Source organism: Megalobrama amblycephala, linkage group LG13 (genome assembly GCF_018812025.1).
Source record: "Megalobrama amblycephala isolate DHTTF-2021 linkage group LG13, ASM1881202v1, whole genome shotgun sequence".
Taxonomy (NCBI): Eukaryota; Metazoa; Chordata; class Actinopteri; order Cypriniformes; family Xenocyprididae; genus Megalobrama; species Megalobrama amblycephala.
Window position 1 is genome coordinate 28,261,007 of NC_063056.1, and position 21,218 is coordinate 28,282,224.

Below are 21,218 nucleotides of genomic sequence, written 5' to 3' on the forward strand. Positions count from 1 at the left end.
AATAAATGTTATTTCAAATAAGTTTTAGATGAAGTTTGGGATGTCGTCTGGGATATTTCACTACCCAGCTACATGTAAACAGGAAAAACTTGAAAGCATACCAACTGATGCACTCATATAAATTTTGTATAGGCTTGTATACGGTTTTACAGCAACTTCAGTTAGACAAACCAAAAGGCAAAAGCACCCGAAATGCACCTTATGTGAGCCAAAAACACAACAGAGCCACAGCCAAAAACACAATAGAAATCTTGTATACTTGAGCTAATGGTCCACACAGGTCACATCTCGGCAACGACAGCTTTATATCCGCTTCTTCTACCAGCGTTTATCTGAAACAGTCAGCTACAGCTGTGAAGAAATACTGAAACGTGAACTTGAGACAACCTGATAAAAGCGAGCTCTTTAATCTGGGAACATCTCTTCCAGCGAACACAAATCGCAACTTATTCAGAACTGAACCACCAGGCAGTTCAAGTGAAAAACATAACAGCTTATATGCAAATAATAGTTGCATCATTAGTAAAGGTTTACAGACTTAAGCGCCCTGGGACAGATACGATACCAGAGACAAAGAGACCACACACAAACACAACCCGCGCTTGATCTCAACTTGTTGCTTTTATTGTGCTACTGAGTTAAAATCAATATCCACATTTCCACTTTAGCAAAATAATATGCATGTACGTTCAAAGTTGCAGGTTTTCTTTTACTTTCTCCATCGTTATGCGAGGGATGGATGCTGATAGGCGTCCAGCTGTGTCCCATTCCATACACAAAGCGAGTTCACTTTCTAATGCAGAATAAATACATTTATTATCCGGACGCTCTTTAATTATTAATGTTAATATGAACACACAAGGTTAACATAACGGGTGTTGTGTGAAAGAAATACCTCCACACACAAGGTTAGCAGCGCGCTAACGCTAACAGCCCCTCAACGCTTTTGTTCTGAAAACGCCGGTAGCAGACGACCACTTTCCTTGACAAACGAACTTCCCACGTTGTTTAAAAACAGCATTGACAACATAATATGTTCGGGCATTAACTAATATGTATGATATATGAAATATATGAAAAGTTATTGACTATAACAGCCCCAAAACGATAGGAATATTCGCTCAGCGCGCGCTCTCCGCCGTCAAAAATACGAGTCGCGCTGATTACAAGAGAATATGCTGATTTCACAAAGCTGTTAAACACGTAGTTTTGTCTTAGTAGACGACTTTCTGGTCATTTTCATATTGATTTTTCATACTCACAGATTTGTCAGACTCGCTCCATGTGATTCAGTGTGTATCCGTGTGTGTATGGGTGCGTGTGCGCACGCAAGCGCGGAGATTCCCTTGCTGCAACCATGGAGACGCAGCGTCACCCAGAGCAACCGAGAGGGAAAAAATATTCTGTAAAACTGACATTAGATTATAATTTCAGTATTTGTACTAATACAAACACGATTAATTCAAAACAATAAAAGACACGTTTTTATGAGTTAAACTGAACATATGAAGAGTTTTATGAGTTCTGAAGAGAAGAGAGTCCATAGAAATTCATATTTGGTTACAATTATTGTAATATATGGATTGAAATTAGTTAAAAATGTAGACTACTAATTAAGTATATTCACGTTCACATCAATACACTGGGCTCTAATCTATTGCCGAACTAATCACTAAATAATTAAATACTGTTAATATTGCGCCATCTAGCGTGAATCATCATGAAAATGTGTCAGTAGGTCATGAAATGTGGAATTTATCTAATTTAACTATTAATGTAGAATTTAGCTCACTGTAACCATGTCATCTACATATATTTTGGTATATAATGAGACTATATTTTAAAAAAATACTTAAAAAAATAGTAGGCTACTCAGGTGTCCTGCATAATAATGTACAATTATTTTATAAAATTACTTCTTTATTGTTGTATCCATCATAATTACATATGTATTGAGGTCATTAGGTCATTTATTTTTAAATCATCGCCCTTTATAGGTTAAGTACTCTGTCTGGTTTAGAATTTATGCAGGTCATTGCCTAATAAAAGATGAGGCTCACATATGTCAAGCAACAGATGGACAGTCCACGTCAGTTGTTACTTAGTACTAGAAAATAGTACTATTGTTTGAGTTAAACTATATTAGTAGGCTAAACAATTTTCTGAATAAGCCTCGAAAAGCATTTTATTTACACTGGCTCTCCAGTATCCTGAATGCTTCATTAAAACAGGTTGAATTAATGAGAGTTCTGTCATGACAACTCTTCGAGTGTTTGGCATGGAACTGGACATGACAATGTTGATATGTTAAGTCTTGGCAGAATAGATCTGCTATGCTGCTCTTGCAGAGCAAGTACGTGACTTTCTACTGTCAATACATACACGACATGCTGCTGTGAGCATGACATGCTGCTGCTGTACAATATAGCATACATGAATCACCTGTACCAGATCTATACAGGTGGAGCTGGGGAAGGTGGAGCTGTCATTGGCAAACAATTACATATCAGTGACATTACCAACTTAAAACAATTATTCATCAAATACAGTAAGAGATTGTTGATTTAGTGATTGTTAAAGAAACTTTATGTAGGTGACCCTGAATCCTTCTGCATCATGTGATATGGATGATGATGGCACACCAAACAGATCAGGTTTTGATATCGTTTGTTTGTAAGATTTGTTTTTACACAAATATTTTTTTTTTAAAGTGCAATTTCAACAAATTTTGTTTTGTGAAAATCCAAATAAAATATTTTAACATGTTTATGATCTCTTTTTTTTTTTCTTCTGTATTTGACTAGTTAAATTTAAAATCAGGTGTGTCTGTGCAATCACAAGGCAAGCTATACAGACCAAGCATAAAACTGCAGTCTCATGGCAGATGGGTTGACACTATCCCTTCATTGATAAGGATTACAGCTCATCTTAAAGGGTTAGTTCACCCAAAAATGAAAATTCTGTCATTTATTACTTACCCTCATGCCGTTCCACACCCGTAAGACCTTCATTAATCTTCGGAACACAAATTAAGATATTTTAGTTGAAATCTGGTAGCTCCGTGAGGCCTTCATAGGGAGCAATGATACTTCCTCTCTCAAGATCCATAAAGGTACTAAAAACATATTTAAATCGGTTCATGTGAGTACAGTGGTTCAATATTAATATTATAAAGCGACGAGAATATTTTTGGAGCGCCCAAAAATAAAATAAAAAAATAACGACTTCTTTAGTGATGGCCGATTTTTCAAAACACTGCTTCAGGAAGATTCGGAGCACAAATTAATCAGTGTATCGAATCGGCTGTTCGGAGCGCCAAAGTCACGTGATTTCAGCCGTTGGCAGTTTGACACGCGATCTGAATCATGATTCGATACACTGATTCATTTATGCTCCGAATCTTCATGAAGCAGTGTTTTGAAATCGGCCATCACTAAATAAGTCGTTATTTTGGTTTTCTTGGCGCACCAAAATATTCTCGTCGCTTTATAATATTACTATTGAATCACTCTACTCACATGAACCGATTTAAATATGTTTTAGTACCTTTATGGATATTGAGAGAGGAAGTGTCATTGCTTCCTATGGAGGCCTCACGGAGCCATCGGATTTAAATTAAAATATCTTAATTTGTGTTCCGAAGATTAACGAAGGTTTTACGGGTGTGGAACGTATGAGGGTAAGTAATAAATGACATAATTTTCATTTTTGGGTGAACTAACCCTTTAACCCTTTACTAATAGACATGCATTACCTTTCTCTAGCAGAACTAAGATCACTCCAGCAAATATCATAAGTAGGTTGGATCACCTGGCTTCTTTAAATGACTGGCAAATAACAGTTAACAAAAATACTAACAGTTGAATTATATCTTCATTTTAACACATACAGATTTTTTATTATTCTCAACAAGGATGCATTTATTTCATCAAAAAAGAGAGAAAAGACTGAAAACTGAAACATTGTTACAAATGATTATAAAATAACTATTTTAGTATATATTTTTTATTTATTCCTGTGATGACAGCTAAATTTTTTACGCATACTCCAGTCTTCAGTGTCACATGGTCCATCTAAAATTATTCTAATATGCTGATATGCTGCTCAAGAAACATGTCTGATTATTATCAGTGTTGAAAACAGTTGTAATTTTTCAACACTGATCATTTTAATGCATCCTTGCTGAATAAAAGGATTAATTTCTTTAAAAAAAACAATTTTTGAATGGTACTGTACAGATGCATATAGATTTGGTGGAACATTAACAGTAGCCATCAATGAGGACTGAAGAAACAGCTTGCTTTGTCACACTGATCCTCCAAGATGATTTCAGTACTGCTTTCCAGGCCACCGTCTCGTGCTCGACAGGGACACTTGTAAGGGCTCTCAGCAACAATGACGTCTGGACCACAGAAATGCCATCTGCCCCGAACTGCCTCACGCCTGCATGAACATGTTGCACATTGTGCCTGTGCTAAATGAGCTTAGCGCTGTTACTCTGATGATGGACACTGTAAACAGAGTTCTTTAGATCTTACTGTGAGGTCAAGGTTCCTTAAGTGTGTGACTACAGTCAGTGCTACATGCCTGATGTCTGACAGCCTTTCTTTTCTTTTTTCCTTTTTTTTTTTAAGGCAACGGCATTTTAAATAGATTGTCATGGCTTTTTTGGGCAAAATAATAATGTCGACGTGACAAAAGTGAAAAAACAGGAGTGAAAAATTAGTTAGCATCATGTATCATATGCATATGCCACATTTATATCTAAATTTGACTGTGATTAAAGAAACAGTTCAGCCAAATATTGATATTCTGTCATCATTTACTCATGCTTTTATCATTTATTTTATTAAATATTATATATTTTATTAGATTTTTACAATATTTATGCATTTCTTATATTTGTTTTGTTTATTCAATGAAAGCAAGTTTAAAATATTTTCTGTGTTCCAATGAAGAGAAAAGGTACAGGAATGGAATGACATGGTGAGTAAATGATGATAGAATTTTCATTTTTGGGTGATATATCTATTTAATGAAAAGGTTTAATGAATCAATAAAAACACTGTAAAATTCATATATTGCAATGCATCTTCAAAACTCCCAAGATTCCATGCGTCTCATTCATAAAATGTTTACTTGGGAACACCAAAAAGGTGGGACGTGTTCAGTGATGCCAGTGTCCAGCTTAATTTACTGATCCAATTTGTTGAGCTTTCCATCCTTTAAGAATTAGGCTCCTTCTGGCCACTATGCAAGGCATGCTGGGAGTGGGATGTTTACGCCACACTGTAAACAAGGGGATATAAAACCCAGAGCTCAGTGAATTCTGTGCAACTCGGAGCTCGAGGCAGCAACGAAACAGGATCTAGTCTATTCAAATACACCTTTTTTTTGTACACCGGCTTTCCACAACAACTGTAACCATGGTACTGGAGGACTCTGAGGGCAGCGTCTTTGAACTTGACATCACTGTGAGTTCTGATGTGATTTTATTGATCTCCTGTTGTTGCATATATGCAGTGGATACAAAGGATGCATGTTTGAGGTTTAAGTGTTTCTTTTAAGGGGTTTTGATGGTGATATTTGTTGTCTTTTGATGGCATTTGTGTTGTTTACTGTCCAGCAACTTTACTGTCCGGTCAATGTGCTTTGAGGTTTTTATGAGAAATAACAGGCTATTTAAGACTATTTTTTGGTGTGCAACATGTTCACAATGTTCATATTAACTACAGTAGTCAGTCAAAACTATTTTGAACCATCTATTCATACATGTTCTGATTGCAGCCGTTGAAAATGAATGAGATTAAGGAGTACTATTAGAGTTTTCTCTCCATAATATAAAGGCTGTAAAGCATTGCAAAATTCTCCAAATTAACCTTTGTTTTTCATCTGATTAGACACGTTTTGATATAAATGCAGGTGAGTTGTTACAAACCTTACCATAACTTTGCTCTTGTAGGAGGATGATGTGGAGACTTCCTTTGGTAAGGTGCACTGCACCATGAAGGGTGTTCCGAGGGGCAACCGGCCTACTATCCTGACTTTCCATGACATTGGACTGAATCGTAAGAGTCTCCTCTATACCTCCCTTATGCAGGAGCCGTGTCTTTAAGACTTTTCTGCAAGAGGTTCAAAAGAATGTGCTTAGTGTGTGTGCGTGTGTGTGTTTAAAGCAACAGTATCAATGCAAGTTCCAGTACTCCAGTACTAGTCCTATAACATCTCATTTGTATTCTGTCTTAATGTACTGAAAAAAAAAAACTGTGCTTGAATATCAAAGGCTCAGTAACACAGTTGTGTTCTTTGTTCTGCAGATAAGAGCTGTTTTGAGTCACTCTTTAATCACAGAGACATGCATGAGATCATGCAGCACTTTGCTGTGTGCCATGTTGACGCCCCAGGACAGCAGGAGGGTGCCAGTACACTCTCCACAGAGTAAGTGAGAGTTCATTATGCCACCTGATTACGGTTCCAGGTCTATCACAGCATCCGAAGGGATACAATTAACTAAAACCTTAAGATTTCTGTCTCAGCAACATTTAAAATGAATGGTTGCTCTCTCTCTCTCCCATTCTGTCAACAAAGACAGAAAAACAGCTTTAGTTTAACTTCCCCAGCTTCTAAGACAGGAAATCCGTTTATAATGTACTCAGATGGAGCGGGTCTGCTCTAGGAAATATAATGCAGACAGCTTTAATCAGCACCCTATGGCACCAGACTAGCAGACTGTAGGTCAGCATGTCACTTATAGGGGAGCAGAGAACATTTATGATCTGCCATCTGCTACAGCAACGTAACTGACATCCATTGCCCATAATCCAACCATCCAGAAAGGCATCCAGACAGATTATGAGCTCGCTAATGCCTGGAAGGCCACCAACAAGTCCTAATTAACCTGTAATGCTGTTTGATTGCATACTCCATATTGTTCCACATGTGTGAGGCTAACAAATAAACCACTGTCTGTTATTGTAGGTATACCTACCCTTCGATGGATCAGCTCTCAGAGACCCTCCCTATGGTCCTTAAGCATTTTGGGTAAGTCTTCAATGCTCAGTAATGGTATAAAACCCATTTTAGATGTTTAACTCTTATTTTTGAGGCTTTTATGAGCGCTCTTGATCCAGACCAACTTGAATGCTTGCTCTTATTCCCTTATAGTCTGAAGAGTGTGATTGGAATGGCAGTCGGTGCTGGAGCCAACATCCTTGCCCGCTTTGCAGTAAGTTTGATACACTTTTCCTCTCAGTTGCATTTTGAATGGCCTTGAATAAGATGGATTACAGTTCTGCAACTCTTGCTAGTGCAACAAAGCAATGTTGATACTTGCAGTGTAATCCTGTTCATTATTATCGCCAGCTTGCTTGTTAATACACAGGAATGTTTCCTTGGTACAAATCACATTCCAGTAGTGAATACTCAATAATTATTTTTTTTTTTTACATTTTTTCCCCATGTATCTCTTAAAGCTAAATCACCCAGACATGGTTGAAGGTCTTGTTCTGATTAACATGAGCACTCAGGCAGAGGGTTTTATGGACTGGGCAGCACAAAAGGTACAAAAGCATTTTTTTTCTGCTAGATTTGCATTCTTATGAGATTTGAAAGTATTGCATTATTAAACTAATTTGAAGGAGCTCATATATTTGTTACAATGCACAAATCCTCACTAAAGCGTGACATTTTCAACAGATTACAAGCTGGACTCATGCTCTCCCTGATACTGTAATTTCTCACTTGTTTGGAAAGGTAAGAACTGTTGAATATATATATTATAAAAACACTCATTTGACAATATAATAAAAATGTATCATGAATATAATTGAAATGATATACAACATGCAAATTAATTCTCAATGTATTGGTTGATTTGATGTAGGAGGAGATACATAACAATCATGAACTGATCGCAACCTTCCGTCATCTCATTACAAACAATGTTAACCAGTCCAACCTGCAGCAGTTTGTCAAGTCCTTCAAAAGGTATCACTAATACAAATTAGTTCCTGGATTGGATTCTTTTAATGAACTTTACAGCATCTATTTATTGCAATACTGCAGAAAAAAAAGTTGAAAATCACCAATAAGTTACTGAAAGCCTTATCATCTTTCCTTCATTTCTCAGCCGACGGGATCTGGAGATCGAGAGGCCGGTACAAGGAGGAAACGTTAATACACGAACCCTCCAGTAAGTCCCACTTGGTGACAGTAAACATACTGTTTTTGGCAGCATTAGACCTTACAATTGTGTTTCAGTCACTTAATGGTTTGTCTTTATGACAGGTGTCCAGTTTTGCTGATAGTGGGTGATAATTCTCCAGCTGTGGATGCTGTGGTGAGAAAAGTTATTTCTTTACTGTCTTAAATGTTTTAGAGATGCCAAGGTGATTGGCTGCAGCAATTTCACCATTATTGACTATATACTGTAAATAAATCAGAAACAAAACATAATTTAATGGTTGTCTAAATATTTTACCTCACAGATTGACAGCAACTCCAGAATGAATCCAACAACGACCACCTTTCTCAAGGTCAGTGACCTTACCATTTCTATTGAATTGACTCAAACCCAAAAATATCTGATTTGATGAATAGCCTATCTAGTATGGATAAAATAATATGACTTATACAGGTACAGATATTTTGTGCATAATGGTGTCATTTTTAATATTTGACTTTTTTCTAGATGGCTGACTGTGGCGGCCTGCCTCAGGTTGATCAGGTATATATCACTTGCATATATAGATTTTAGATATTGACACACACATTCACATCTGCATTCTTAAAGGGTTAGTTCACCCAAAAATGAAAATTCTGTCATTTCTTACTCACCCTCATGTTGTTCCACACCCGTAAAACCTTCGTTCATCTTCGAACACAAATTAAGATATTTATTTTTCATAAAATCAGATGGCTCAGTAAGGCCTGCATTGCCAGCAATAACATTCCCTTTTTCAATGCCCATAAAGCTACTAAAAACATATTTAAAACAATTCATGTGACTACAGTGGTTCAACCTTAATATTATAAAGTGACAAGAATACTTTTTGTGCGCAAAAAAATAACAAAATAGCGACTTTATTCAACAATATCTAGTGATGGGCGATTTCAAATGCTGCTTCATGAAGCTTGATACACGCTCCGAACCACTGATTCGAAACAAATTATTTGTTAAAGGTGCCCTAGATTCAAAATTTGAATTTACCTTGGCATAGTTGAATAACAAGAGTTCAGTACATGGAAAAGACATACATTGAGTTTCAAACTCCATTGCTTTCTCTTTCTTATGTAAATCTCATTTGTTTAAAAGACTTCCGGAAAACACGCGGATCTCAACATAACACCGACTGTTACGTAACAGTCGGGGTGTACGCCCCCAATATTTGCATATGCCAGCCCATGTTCCCAACATTATGAAAGGCATTAGACAAGGGCAGCCAGTAACGTCTGGATCTGCACAGGTGAATCAACAGACTAGGTAAGCAAGAACAACAGCGAAAATGGCAGATGGAGCAATAATAACTGACATGATCCATGATTACATGATATTTTTAGTGATATTTGTAAATTGTCTTTCTAAATGTTTCGTTAGCATGTTGCTAATGTACTGTTAAATGAGGTTAAAGTTACCATCGTTTCTTACTGAATTCACGGAGACAAGAGCCGTCGTTTTTTTCATTTTTAAACACTTGCAGTCTGTATAATTCATAAACACAACTTCATTCTTTATAAATCTCTCCAACAGTGTAGCATTAGCCGTTAGCTACGGAGCACAGCCTCAAACTCATAGAGAATCAAATATAAACATCAAAATAAATACTTTACTCACATAATTCGAAGCATGCATACAGCATGCATGACGAACATCTTGTAAAGATCCATTTGAGGGTTATATTAGCTGTGTGAACTTTGTAAATGTGCTGTAATATGATCGAGAGCTCGTGTGGCAGGGAGCACGCGAATTAAAGGGGCGGCGCACTGAAAAAATCAGTGCATAGTTAATGATGCCCCAAAATAGGCAGTTAAAAAAATTTATTTAAAAAAATCTATGGGGTATTTTGAGCTGAAACTTCACAGACACATTCAGGGGACACCTTAGACTTATATTACATCTTGTGAAAAAACATTCTTGGGCACCTTTAAGCTTCGAAGCTTCATGAAGCGGTGTTTTGAAATCGCCCATCACTAGATATTGTTGAATAAATACGCTATTTTGTTATTTTTGCCTCACAATAAGTATTCTAGTCGCTTTATAATATTAAGGTTGAACCACTGTAGTCACATAAACGGTTTTAAATATGTTTTAGTAGCTTTCTGGGCATTGAAAAAGTAGTTATTGATGGCGATGCAGGCTTCACTGAGCCATCGGATTTTATCAAAAATATCTTACTTTGTGTTCCGAAGATGAACGAAGGTCTTACGGGTGTGGAACGACATGAGGGTGAGTAATTAATAACATATTTTTAATTTTTGGGTGAACTAACCCTTTAATCTACATATTTGTTATTACAGTGATTATAAGTGAGTTTACACTACATGTTTATGCTCTCTCACAGCCTGGCAAAGTAATAGAAGCTTTCAAATATTTTATCCAGGGCATGGGCTACAGTAAGCACATTATTTTAACAACAATACTGAACTATTATCAAAAAAATATGGCATTTTATATATAAGAAAATCATGGTCTCACTCTCTTTTATCACCTTCTTCTCCACAGTGCCCTCTGCCAGCATGACCCGCCTGTCTCGATCTCGTACGACTAGTAACTCATCCCTCAACCGCAACCGCAGCGGTACAAACACTACAGATGAACAGCGTGGACGCTCCCACACTGACATCTCCATGGAGAGCGCCTCCAACGCCAACGTAGAGCACAGTTCCTCAGGTCCCACACTTTCTGTTGAGCTGTCCTGCTGAACGCCTCATGAAATTACATCACCGTGCAAATCAGAAAGTAACTCAGCAGGCGGTTTAAAATTGGACCTGAAATTACAGAATTTGAACCTGAAAGCTGATGCTCCTGTGATTAGCTATATAATGTTTAATGTATCATTACTGTTTATGACAAGGGATATTAGAATAGAAATGGCCCTCACAGCAAACAAATATTGCTCATACTTGTACAATATGTAATATTTTATAATGAATATATAATATAAATATGTTAAGAAGGTTCTATGTGATGTGTACAGTTTGGATGTGACAATATGTTTGTATATTAAAAGTATTTGTGTGTGTTTGTTGAGGGTTTTCTGATAAGGCTGAATTTTGGGGGATTTTTTTTAATACATTATCATTTCTTTTTACATATAAATTCTATACTTGTAATTGATAACAGTTATGTCAAATATACTCAACAGTATTGCTTAGTATATTAAGAATGACCACATGTAGTCTACAAAACATTTAATAAAATTTCTGAATCATTTCTGGTGGTTGTGCTTCTTACAGTCTCACTGATATTATATCACTAAGCAAGACTACTGTAAAATCTTTGAATGTTGGGAAGGTGACTTTGTGTTTGACAATTGTATTAATAAAATATAACTGAGTAAATTTAGTCAGTGTCACTGCTATTTAATGGCTAACACTCTGAAAGTCATGAATTTTAAACTGCACCATTACAGAAATGATGTAAATCACTCTATTGAGTGGCAATAGAAATACAAGCAAAAGCATAAAGATAAGCATGTCTTTTTTTATTAAAAAAAGATAAATTTCTGGCATATTTCCAGAATTAAATATAACAAACCAGCAACAACTTGGCAATATAAATGTCTGAATAAAAAAAGAGATCAATATCATTTCTCTTGAATATGTTCAGAATATGACACAAACACGTCTTTTAACACCATTTTAACTAACATATATATTTTCAAAAACTGATGATGTGTATTCCTTTAAGGAGAATTCCTTTTATCGTTTAAGGCAATATTTTTTTATATATATAAAATATAAAAAAGTGTTTTTTTTCTGACTTTGCACAGATTTGTAGAACATTTTATAGGTGCAGTGTTGTAAATTTTAGCTGCATCTAGCGGTGAGGTTGCAAAATGCAATATAGAGAAGGTACGGTGGCCAACACAGGACAAAAATGTCTGAGACAGAAGAGAGCAGCCAGTCAAGCAAATGCGCGCTGTAGAGCAGTTTTTCCATTCAGGGCTAGAAACATGCCGGTGCAAAATGGCAACTTAACATGTAAGGAAACCCGTAGTGTATGTAGATAGAAATGGCTCATTCAGGAATAAAAAAACATAACGTTTCATTATGTAAGGTCTTTATACACCACTCAAAAACATAGTTATGTATAATATATTGCATTTCTGTCAATAGATCCTTCTAAAATTTACACATTGCACCTTTAAATTGAACAAGTTTTGTCCCTCATAAATCCATTAGAAATCTTCTTGTACCATAATGTCCTTCAGTCTGAACTTATGTTCCCCTCACAAGCCATCTCAATATGAGTAACTGTGCTAATTTTCATGATAAACTATAGGATATGATTTCTCATCAACAGTGAACGTTTCCTTTCTGTGCTGATTCCATCCCTGTGACTGTCACACTGTAAGCATGGATGTTTTTCACGGACTACAAATGTGAATGCAAGGATGTCATAAAAAGAGATTGCATCTGGCTCTTGGTTAGTTAGTTAACGATCTCATTGAACTCATAGTATTGCTCCAGATCTGCGAAGATATCGTTTGGATTCCTGCAGGAGAGGTTGCAAAAGCAGGCGTTGATCCACATGTATTTCCAAGTAAAAACGGATCCATTTGGACACTCAAACTCCACCTCAATGGTCTTAGACTTGTAGGGGATGCAGCAGCGCTCATCAGTACAGACTCCACAGTACTTGGGCCAATACGCCTTCTTACTGATACAGCCTGAAATGGTGAAGTTCTGAAACTCTGGCTCACGGTAGATGTTCAGGCATTTTTTACCTGGCTGAGTCACAAACATGACAGACAATTAATCAATCAATCAATCAATCAATCAATCAATCAATCAATCAATCAATCAATCAGTCAGTCAATCAGTCAATCTATCGATCTATCTATCTATCTATCTATCTATCTATCTATCTATCTATCCATCTAAAAATCATTTAGATCAGGGATGGGCAACTTCGGTGATGGGTGAGCAAATGGAATAGAAATGATTTCTTACTCTAAAGTGCTTGGTGATGTCGACCTCACAAGGTCGGAGGTTACACAGTCGAGTCTCTTTCTCCATCACACAGCCAGCGTTGTCATTAGAAATGCGCAATGATATGCCCCGTCCACAGGTCTTTGAGCAGGGACTCCATGGGGTAGTCTGGGTAATGCAATTTTTATGCCAAATATCATTAGTTGTGAGGGAGTCTGAAAAAGACAAAAGAAGAGGTGTGAGATTCGTTAATGACGAGTAACTAAAAAATGTAGGAGCACCAGAAGATGCTATAGTATTCGTACGGACATTTCAATCACCACCACACAAAACAATAACACACTGCTCACCCTCCTCAGGGGCGTGTCTGGGGTTGGTCTTGCGTGGTTTACGGGACTCTTCGCAGAACCATTTCTCACAACATTGGCCTGGGATTTTCACTCGCTTGGGCGACTGACACCAGACCCGGGGTGGCTGGTACTCGGTGCAGAGTGACACACATCCAATCGCCCCATTCACACACAGACAGCGGTACTTACAATTGGGCTGGAAACTTTGGCCATTACGGTAAATCACGCCGTTATGCTCACATCCCGTTCCCATAACATCTGAAACACACAAGAGACTGGATCATTTTTTTCCTTTGAATCAAGGACAGAAAGAATACTTGTCAACTCAAAAGGTTCTGTTTTATGCCTGAGTACCAATTTGACACAGAATAAGAAAAGAAGTACATATTGCATTTAATCTGCTGGTACTAAAAACTGTTGTAATTGTATAAATTTAATCTATGTATAATAATATTTACATAATTTTCAAATATTGTGTGGTCCAGAAGTCTAAGACAACATTGCCTGGGATTTAAAATTCATTATCAGTCAAATTATTATGCTGGTTATTTTGTGTATATATGTATAAATATTATACAGAGAGAGCAATGGACATTTTCTCTGGCGTCTTAGATGCATTACATCTTTTAAAATTTATTATCAGTCAAATTCTTCACATTTACACAAAATAAACATTTCTTGAAATTGCATTATAACAATGTCATTGTATATTTCATCTAATGCATATTAAATGAAGCCAAGCCAGTTAAAGAATATGTGGGGTTCACTTACATGCACACACTCCTTTTTCGTACCTCGGCTTGTCAGCGCTGTAGTCACAGTAAAGTCCTTTATGATAGTCACAGGTATCTCTCTCGTTACAGGTTTCTCCCACCTGCTTGGCACAGGCCTTGCAGCAGTCACATCCATCTGTCAACAGGCTAACCCCATGTGGGCAAACAGGGGCACTCTTGGGGCACTTACAGGGCCATTTGCAGTATCGATTTCGGTTATAAGGGTCCAAATCTGTGGTCATAAGAGGAGAGTCTGTGGAGTTGTGGGAACTGGCCTGTGTGGAAGAGAAGAGAGGAACATGAAGAAGGTATGCCACCTTTAGCCACTTTGGGGCAACAGAGAGTTTGCTTTGAAATTACATTGAAATTGGGCCCTTTAAATAGGCTCCCAAAACTTCACTGCAGAGGATGCATTGGATTAGTTTCTAATATGAACAATAAGACAGCACGTAATGAATTTTAAACTGAATTAATGTATTTCGAAACAAAAATGGCTCATTTGAACAGAGATACAATCAGAGAGAAATGCAACATTACTTTTAACATAAATTTTGATTTTTATACATCAAACACTGCCTGCAACAGTTTTGGCTCAGTCTCATTTGTTCTCTCGCTACAGTCAATCAGACCGTGTTTCTCTCAACAGTGGATGAAAGGGAAACCCGGATTAGAACTCCAACGGATTGCAGAACAGAAGGGTAAAAGAGATGGGTACATCTCTGCCGATCCGTTCCAAATCGTATGCGCTGTTCCAGACCGGTTTTCAGTCTGTGACAAGCACAACTTGATGCATTAATTTCGTTGGCGGAGAACAAATATCCCAACAAACCGATTTTTGTGTGAGACGTAAGTGATTAATAATACTTATTTATATAACCACAATATCACAATCTCACGTAATTGATATTCAGGATATTACAGCACATTTATTGCAAAGAATGTCAACAAATGTGGTAAAAAAAAGAAAAGACAAATTATGTATTACAATCTACTGAACGTCTAGACCAGTGTTACACATTGCGCGGCTCGCCAAGCTTTGACTTATGGCTCGCATGGCAAATAATACAGTGATATGACCTAACTTGAAAATGAGCGAGGCATCCAGAAATCTGCCCCAATGGCTCTCTATGAGAGCGAGCTGCAGTTCCATTTTTCACCACAGATTTACGTTGGAAATTTGTGGGGCGCTGTAGAGCTAGGGAGGGCTCCACACACCATCCGAGACACCGGCTGCCCCGCTTAGTATCGTAGATACATGCCTACCGAATCCATGCGCTACATTTTAACATATCCTGCTCACTTTACGACTTAAAATAGACTAGAAAATACGAAAAAATCTCAACCATGAACACGATAAAGAGGAAACAGAGAAAACAGGATTTGCAAACAACAAGCTACAATTACAACATGAAGAAAGTCAAGGAAATGCATGCTTCCGCTCATCCCAGCATTAAGGATCCTGCTTTTTTTTCCTTTTTTTCTTTTTTAAATAATCTTGTCTCAATTACAAATCCCCCCCCCCCCACCGCATATTGTATGTTCAGGGATGACACATTGATAAGCAGATATGCTATTTATGAACATGACAAAATACAGTAATTTATAGTAAATGCTATAGTGTTTTTTAACTATACTAATGTAAAGTAGCCTACTTGAATTAAATTGTTGTGGTAATTCTATAGTTGCTGTGGTAGTCATATAAACAAATTACCCAATACTGTATTAAGTTTTCTACAACTATAGGGTATATTATACTACAATACACTACAGTTTACTGTAGTAAAAACTAAAGTAGCCTACACTACAGTATTTATTACAGTTCACTATAGTTAGGCTAATAGAATGCTGTAGCATTCATTAACAAAGTGTTGTAAATATAATATTCAGTATTTACTATATAAATTACTATAGTATTTTTTCATGTACTGGATGTAACTTTTGCTACTTTGCGGTAAACGCGTCTCTCCTACTTTGTCCTATCAGTGTGGCTCTCATGAGAAAAATAGCCAGTGAAGACCACTGGTCTAGACTTGAAGCAACATTTCCGAGTATAAACTATAAAAATAATTCAATTTGCTCTACTGTCATCATGGGTTGTAATTAATTTGCAAGTATTGCAGTTTGTATGGATTTAAAAGACAAATAACGTAAGCGCTTTCCAAGAATCAGCGACGGTGTCTCTCACTGAGCGAAAAGGCAGCTTATAACAAATAGTCTTGCTTTCTTTAATTGTGAAAAACCGGCTCCAGTTGTGAGAATTTTTACCTTAAATACTGCATTAAATCAACAGTATATGTTAAGACTCACCTGGTGCACCCTGGCTGTCAAAAGAATCCACAACAGGAGTCTCCACATTACTATATTCCTGAGAGAAATACATTGAAACAAGAAATGTTGTTTGCTACAGGTACAATCCACAAGCGTTCCCTCGTGGCGTCCACAGTGACACGCACAGATGTGTCGTTCGGTGTTACTGGAGTCTCGCTTTACGTCAGCCTGTCAGATTTAGTGGGAGTTTGCTGGAAGTTTTCCTTCAGTTCACTCCAGTTCAATCGTTTAGGGGGATGGAGTCAAAATAAAACATCTGAATCATTTAGAAAGTGAACATTTCCAACAGTTATAGCTTATTATAAAATTACTAACATAGAAGACAAATGTTTAGATTTCTCACGTCGTAATTATGTCTTTGTTGGCAGTGGTATAATTATGGCATGACATGAAATCTAAGCAAGCCATTCATTCTGAAACCTCACTCACCCTTCAGAAGATAAAAGCCATATATATATATATATATATTTTTTTTATACATCTAAGTGTTCATTTATTAATTTGATTTTGTTTTGCTTTTTGGGTTTATTTAGTGGCAAAGAATACATAATAGAAGAAATATGTGCAGGAGAGCAGCTTTTTTTAAGGTCCTCTCCTTGTTAAAAACATATAGGCTATTAATACATGCTGAATCTGTACATGCTTATATAATACATGTTGAGTCTAGAAAATACATGACCTTTACACACACCCACCCAAACCCAACATGAGCCAGACAACTTAAATTCATAGTGTATGTGCAATGAGTTTTACAGAGTAATCTGTTTTTAACTCATTTAAGTCAAAGAATCTGATGAAGGACATTTAAGTATAATAATGTTATAGTCAGGATATTCCTTTTTATAAGCAGAGGGGTTAATGATTTAAATAGGAGAGGAAGATATGATAATCCATAGTTAATTCATTACTCATTATACTTTTGGACAGAAATCATTTCATACCAGGACAGAAAACTTTGTGTCCCCAAAATCCATTTCCTCCTACACAACTGCCAGGAGGTGATAGGTGTAAGAAAACAGATACTGCTAATACGAATTTTAAATTCTACTTAAAGGCGCTCTAAGCGATTCTGAGCGGAGTAACTTCCTGTTGACGTTCGAAGTGTTGTCAAACAAAACAGAGGCTAGCTAGACCCTCCCTCCTACTCCTCCTCCCCCTCCCCTCCGTGCTTCCTGAAACAGTCATGAACGCGCATTTAAAATGTAAGTAGCTTGCGTATTGACGCTGCTTGTCGGTTATTGGCTGGAGCATGTTTATTATGTTAAGTGGTCCAGGCTGCACCAGTTTGTTTTTATTGCAGTTTTCGGAGCTTGTGGCGACTACAGAGACCGCGTTTTTTTTTACAGTGTGTTTAGGGGACAGGCAGCTAGCGCATAGTGAGGAGATGTTTGCTGTATGTGACACAAAAAAAAATTGGGCCTAAAAACGCGTCAATTCGCTTAGAGCGCCTTTAAATTTTGTTGCACTGTAAAAAATGTTTGTAATTTAAAAAAAACAAAAAATACACAAATACACAAATTGGTTAACTGTAACCTTATACAGTGATGAATTGTAAATGGTTTAACATTGCATTATTACCATATAATTTAGTGAATAACAGTAAAATGACATTCCCAGAAGTCCCTGCTTGTTTGTTTTTGGTTCAAGTAGACTGACCTATTAACATTATATTACTTAATAAAATATACAAAAAATATACATTGTCTTCCTGTAATACCGGAAACACAGTCACTGTTTAATGGTGAATTTCTGACAACCACATTTAAGATTTTTTTTTATTCAATTTATTTTAATGTATTGACCAATTGAAAAACAAATCTTATCTAAACTAGATTTGAGAAATAATTTGGCTTTCTCTTTTAGTTATATTTCATGAAATTTCAAACAGTAAGGAACAGCAATTCATTCAAAGAAATAAATATTGTTTTAAGTGCATTGCTTGCTGGGGAAAATGCATAACTGAACTTTAAAACTCACATGTGGTGAAGATTGAGCTCTTAGCAGAGAAAACTAAAATAATGCAAAACAACAAATTGGTACATACTTGAAATATTTTTGAGGGGCATATACACAGCATTTTGCAATGTTTGTGTGATGTGCTTATATTTTGCCAAAACCTTGAAGTATGCACTAGGTTACTGCTGAGGTTTCCACTGTTTACAAATTAAAACCGACAGCTGGGCAGCCTGCCACCGATGCACTAAACAGAAGAACAGTAAAAAAATTCTAAACTAATCTCCTACAGCACAGACTAAAAAAAAACCTTTAATATTTCAGCCTTTAATGTGCAACTTTGTTTCATAGTTCATGTGGAAGTGATTTTAAAAATTTGAGAAAATGCCCTAACCTTGACTTTGTTCATATGGGTGAACGTAATCAAAAGTGTCCAGACAGCCAGAGCAGAACAGTCTAGACAAAGAGGAAAGGCTTCTTATAATCTCCAGGAATAAAGTGATAATTAGCATCTCAGAATAGCCCTCAGTCAGTGGCACACAAGCCTGTTGCAGCATCTGGAAACTTGCAGAAAGTGAAACGGTCAGGATTACTCATATGTTCTCCTGCCATTGGTCAGTCCTTATTCCATGTGACTGTATGATGTCTCCATTAAAAAAATAATAATAATAAGGTTTCTCTCTGTGTATGTGGTATGTTGTTTTTAATATCTCTGTTGCACAATGTTGATGTTGATTATGTTTATATTGCTGGTGTAGTCAAAGAGAAATGTCAGCCTTGGTTGACAAAGATGTATTGTAAAATTTGAACAGTGAAGAATAAACCAAAAGTGTTTTCAATGCAGTTTATTGCTTAAGTTCTACTATGAACGTTCAGTTATTCATAATCACAATGATTTACATCAATAGAAATACCAGAATGACAGAGCGCTAAGTCTAAAATGGTTCTGGAACAAACAATTACAAGAAAATCTGTAAATTTTGACACTAATTATAAGCATCTTTCTCAGATTGAGGTTTGTTTGGAGTTGGAGAGAAGCTGGCATTTGGGAGTGACTTGGGCTCTTGGGTTGGAGTTTGAATTCCTCCAGTACCTCCCACTGAAGTCCCACACGATAATTTGGCTGTGAAGACAAAGTCAGGTTTGCAAGTATTACCAAGTGCACAAAATCTTAAAGGTTTATAAGCATTTATGACTGGTAAAAAAGGCCCGCTGTAATATTCCAGTCTCTAAATGTAAAGACCACTAAGAGTTTATATGGATGTGTAGAGCGGTACTAACCGGTAGAGGTGGTCAGAGCCGGCACATATTGAGACCAGAAGGAACACTGAGGGCTCTGGAGGTTCTTGCGGTTACTGAGCGTAAAGGACAGCTCTTTATAGCCCCGTCCACCTGGGTGAGGCATGAACTGAGGCCATGGGGGCAAGAGCTTACTGAAGGATGTCCTAGATGTTGCAAGAGGCAGGTTGGGGTTGCTGTGAAGAGCAGAGGAGAGATGAACAGGGCTGTGCAAAATCATTACAGTCGGTGTGAAATGAAAACTCACCCTATTTTCTAAATGCATGTAATTGATCTTATTGTGAAAAATTAATTCATGCAGGCTTAATTTTTTTGCCTTTTACTCTTTATGGCTTTTCTCCAGTGACATATGCAAGACTTTTCCAATCATTTAGTCATCTTAACCCCTGCCCCTTTTTTTCGATAATCCATTTCACTCAGACTTAAAGAAGAAAAGATCTGTCGCTACTTTAGTTACTTCGCAACTTTTAAAAAATATAAAAATGGTTGCTGATAAATACCCAGACTTTATGAAGTTTGCCATGTAGTTCATGATCTGCAGGGTAAGCGTTTTCTCTTTGGAGCTGAAGAGGTCATGTTTTTCTGAAGCAAGAGGAACTCCGAAGAGGAACTGCACATCCATTGGAGCTGACAGATCAACACTGTGACAAAAATATATTTAAAATACATAGATATCACAAATACATTGGATGTGATAGATGTTATTTTGAGTTATGTGCAATCAGGTAAGTATGATATTATATGTGTGGAATGAGAGGCACCTGTTGTAGGCAGCGTCCTCAGGTAGATGGTACATGTAAACACTGGACCGTGTGTTTGCTGCCCAGAATTCAGCCATGTCCACAGCTGGACAGATGATGAAGAGGTCTCTGTAATGAAATAAAGGGCCATGATATAGATACATGCATGGCAAGATATATGTGTGTTTACAAAATTACAAATATTTTTTTACATTGCACTGTGAGCTACATCAGCCAGAAGTTTCCATGCTGCCTGATATTAGATACTAAACTGGAGCTGGGCTCAGATTCAGTGTAAAATTAATTTTTCAACTAAATTGGTGGAACAAGTCATTTATGCGTTTGATTTTGTCCTTTTTATCACCATATACAGATCGGGCAGTATTGCAACAACAGGAAATGATGCTGAAAAGAGGACCAGGAAATGATGCTGGACATTTTATCAGGTTCTTCATGTTCTATTCAAGCTTTAAAAAGTCCCTTTCCTGTTTGTGTTGCTATGCTGCCGTGTGTGCATCAGGTCAGAGGGGTGTAGCATGTGTGTTGGTCAGGTTTGGTCTGTACTATATCTGACACTAGTTATTATGTGGGCAGCCAGCTTATCCTCTTTCTGAACTACATTC

At 36.9% G+C, this 21,218-nt stretch overlaps 4 protein-coding genes and 1 long non-coding RNA gene across 8 annotated transcripts in view; 1 reads left to right on the plus strand and 4 right to left on the minus strand.

The window, feature by feature from the left end:
• The window catches only part of ptp4a3b (protein tyrosine phosphatase 4A3b), a 31,229-nt gene extending 29,818 nt beyond the window's left edge, over positions 1–1,411 (minus strand). The window contains exon 1 of the mRNA XM_048153271.1: positions 1,263–1,411. The gene's annotated coding sequence lies outside the window, so the exon portion shown is untranslated. The remainder of the gene's footprint in view (positions 1–1,262) is intronic.
• Positions 1,412–4,109: 2,698 nt separating this feature from the next.
• On the minus strand, positions 4,110–10,845 carry LOC125243827. 2 transcript variants are annotated; one of them, XR_007179138.1, is made up of 3 exons: positions 10,707–10,845; positions 5,944–6,122; positions 4,110–5,289 (listed from the first exon to the last, which is right to left on the minus strand). It is a non-coding gene; the product is annotated as an uncharacterized LOC125243827 (long non-coding RNA). The 2 variants fall into 2 exon arrangements; XR_007179137.1 differs by having other exon boundaries at positions 10,694–10,831.
• Positions 5,303–11,431, plus strand: ndrg1b (N-myc downstream regulated 1b). Its single transcript, XM_048153666.1, has 14 exons — positions 5,303–5,474; positions 5,963–6,068; positions 6,318–6,438; positions 6,979–7,041; positions 7,165–7,225; positions 7,473–7,559; positions 7,696–7,752; positions 7,883–7,986; positions 8,129–8,191; positions 8,287–8,338; positions 8,487–8,534; positions 8,690–8,725; positions 10,560–10,611; positions 10,721–11,431. The coding sequence occupies exons 1-14, from the start codon at positions 5,427–5,429 to the stop codon at positions 10,918–10,920; spliced, it is 1,098 nt and encodes a 365-aa protein (XP_048009623.1). The 5' UTR covers positions 5,303–5,426; the 3' UTR covers positions 10,921–11,431.
• A 250-nt stretch (positions 11,432–11,681) lies between these two features.
• Positions 11,682–16,787, minus strand: ccn4b (cellular communication network factor 4b). Of its 3 annotated transcripts, none has more exons than XM_048153668.1 (5): positions 16,583–16,787; positions 14,274–14,550; positions 13,692–13,760; positions 13,174–13,367; positions 11,682–12,951 (listed from the first exon to the last, which is right to left on the minus strand). In XM_048153668.1, the coding sequence occupies exons 1-5, from the start codon at positions 16,628–16,630 to the stop codon at positions 12,652–12,654; spliced, it is 888 nt and encodes a 295-aa protein (XP_048009625.1). In that variant the 5' UTR covers positions 16,631–16,787; the 3' UTR covers positions 11,682–12,651. The 3 variants fall into 3 exon arrangements, with proteins under 3 accessions (XP_048009625.1, XP_048009624.1, XP_048009626.1); XM_048153667.1 differs by having other exon boundaries at positions 13,503–13,760; positions 16,583–16,781; XM_048153669.1 differs by lacking the exon at positions 16,583–16,787 and having other exon boundaries at positions 13,503–13,760; positions 14,297–14,544.
• A 2,599-nt stretch (positions 16,788–19,386) lies between these two features.
• Positions 19,387–21,218, minus strand: part of tg (thyroglobulin) — a 40,203-nt gene continuing 38,371 nt past the window's right edge. Inside the window, 4 exon segments of the mRNA XM_048151816.1 lie at positions 19,387–19,679; positions 19,838–20,031; positions 20,356–20,496; positions 20,617–20,724. Of these exon segments, the coding sequence (XP_048007773.1) occupies positions 19,543–19,679; positions 19,838–20,031; positions 20,356–20,496; positions 20,617–20,724 (580 nt within the window). The 3' untranslated portion in view covers positions 19,387–19,542.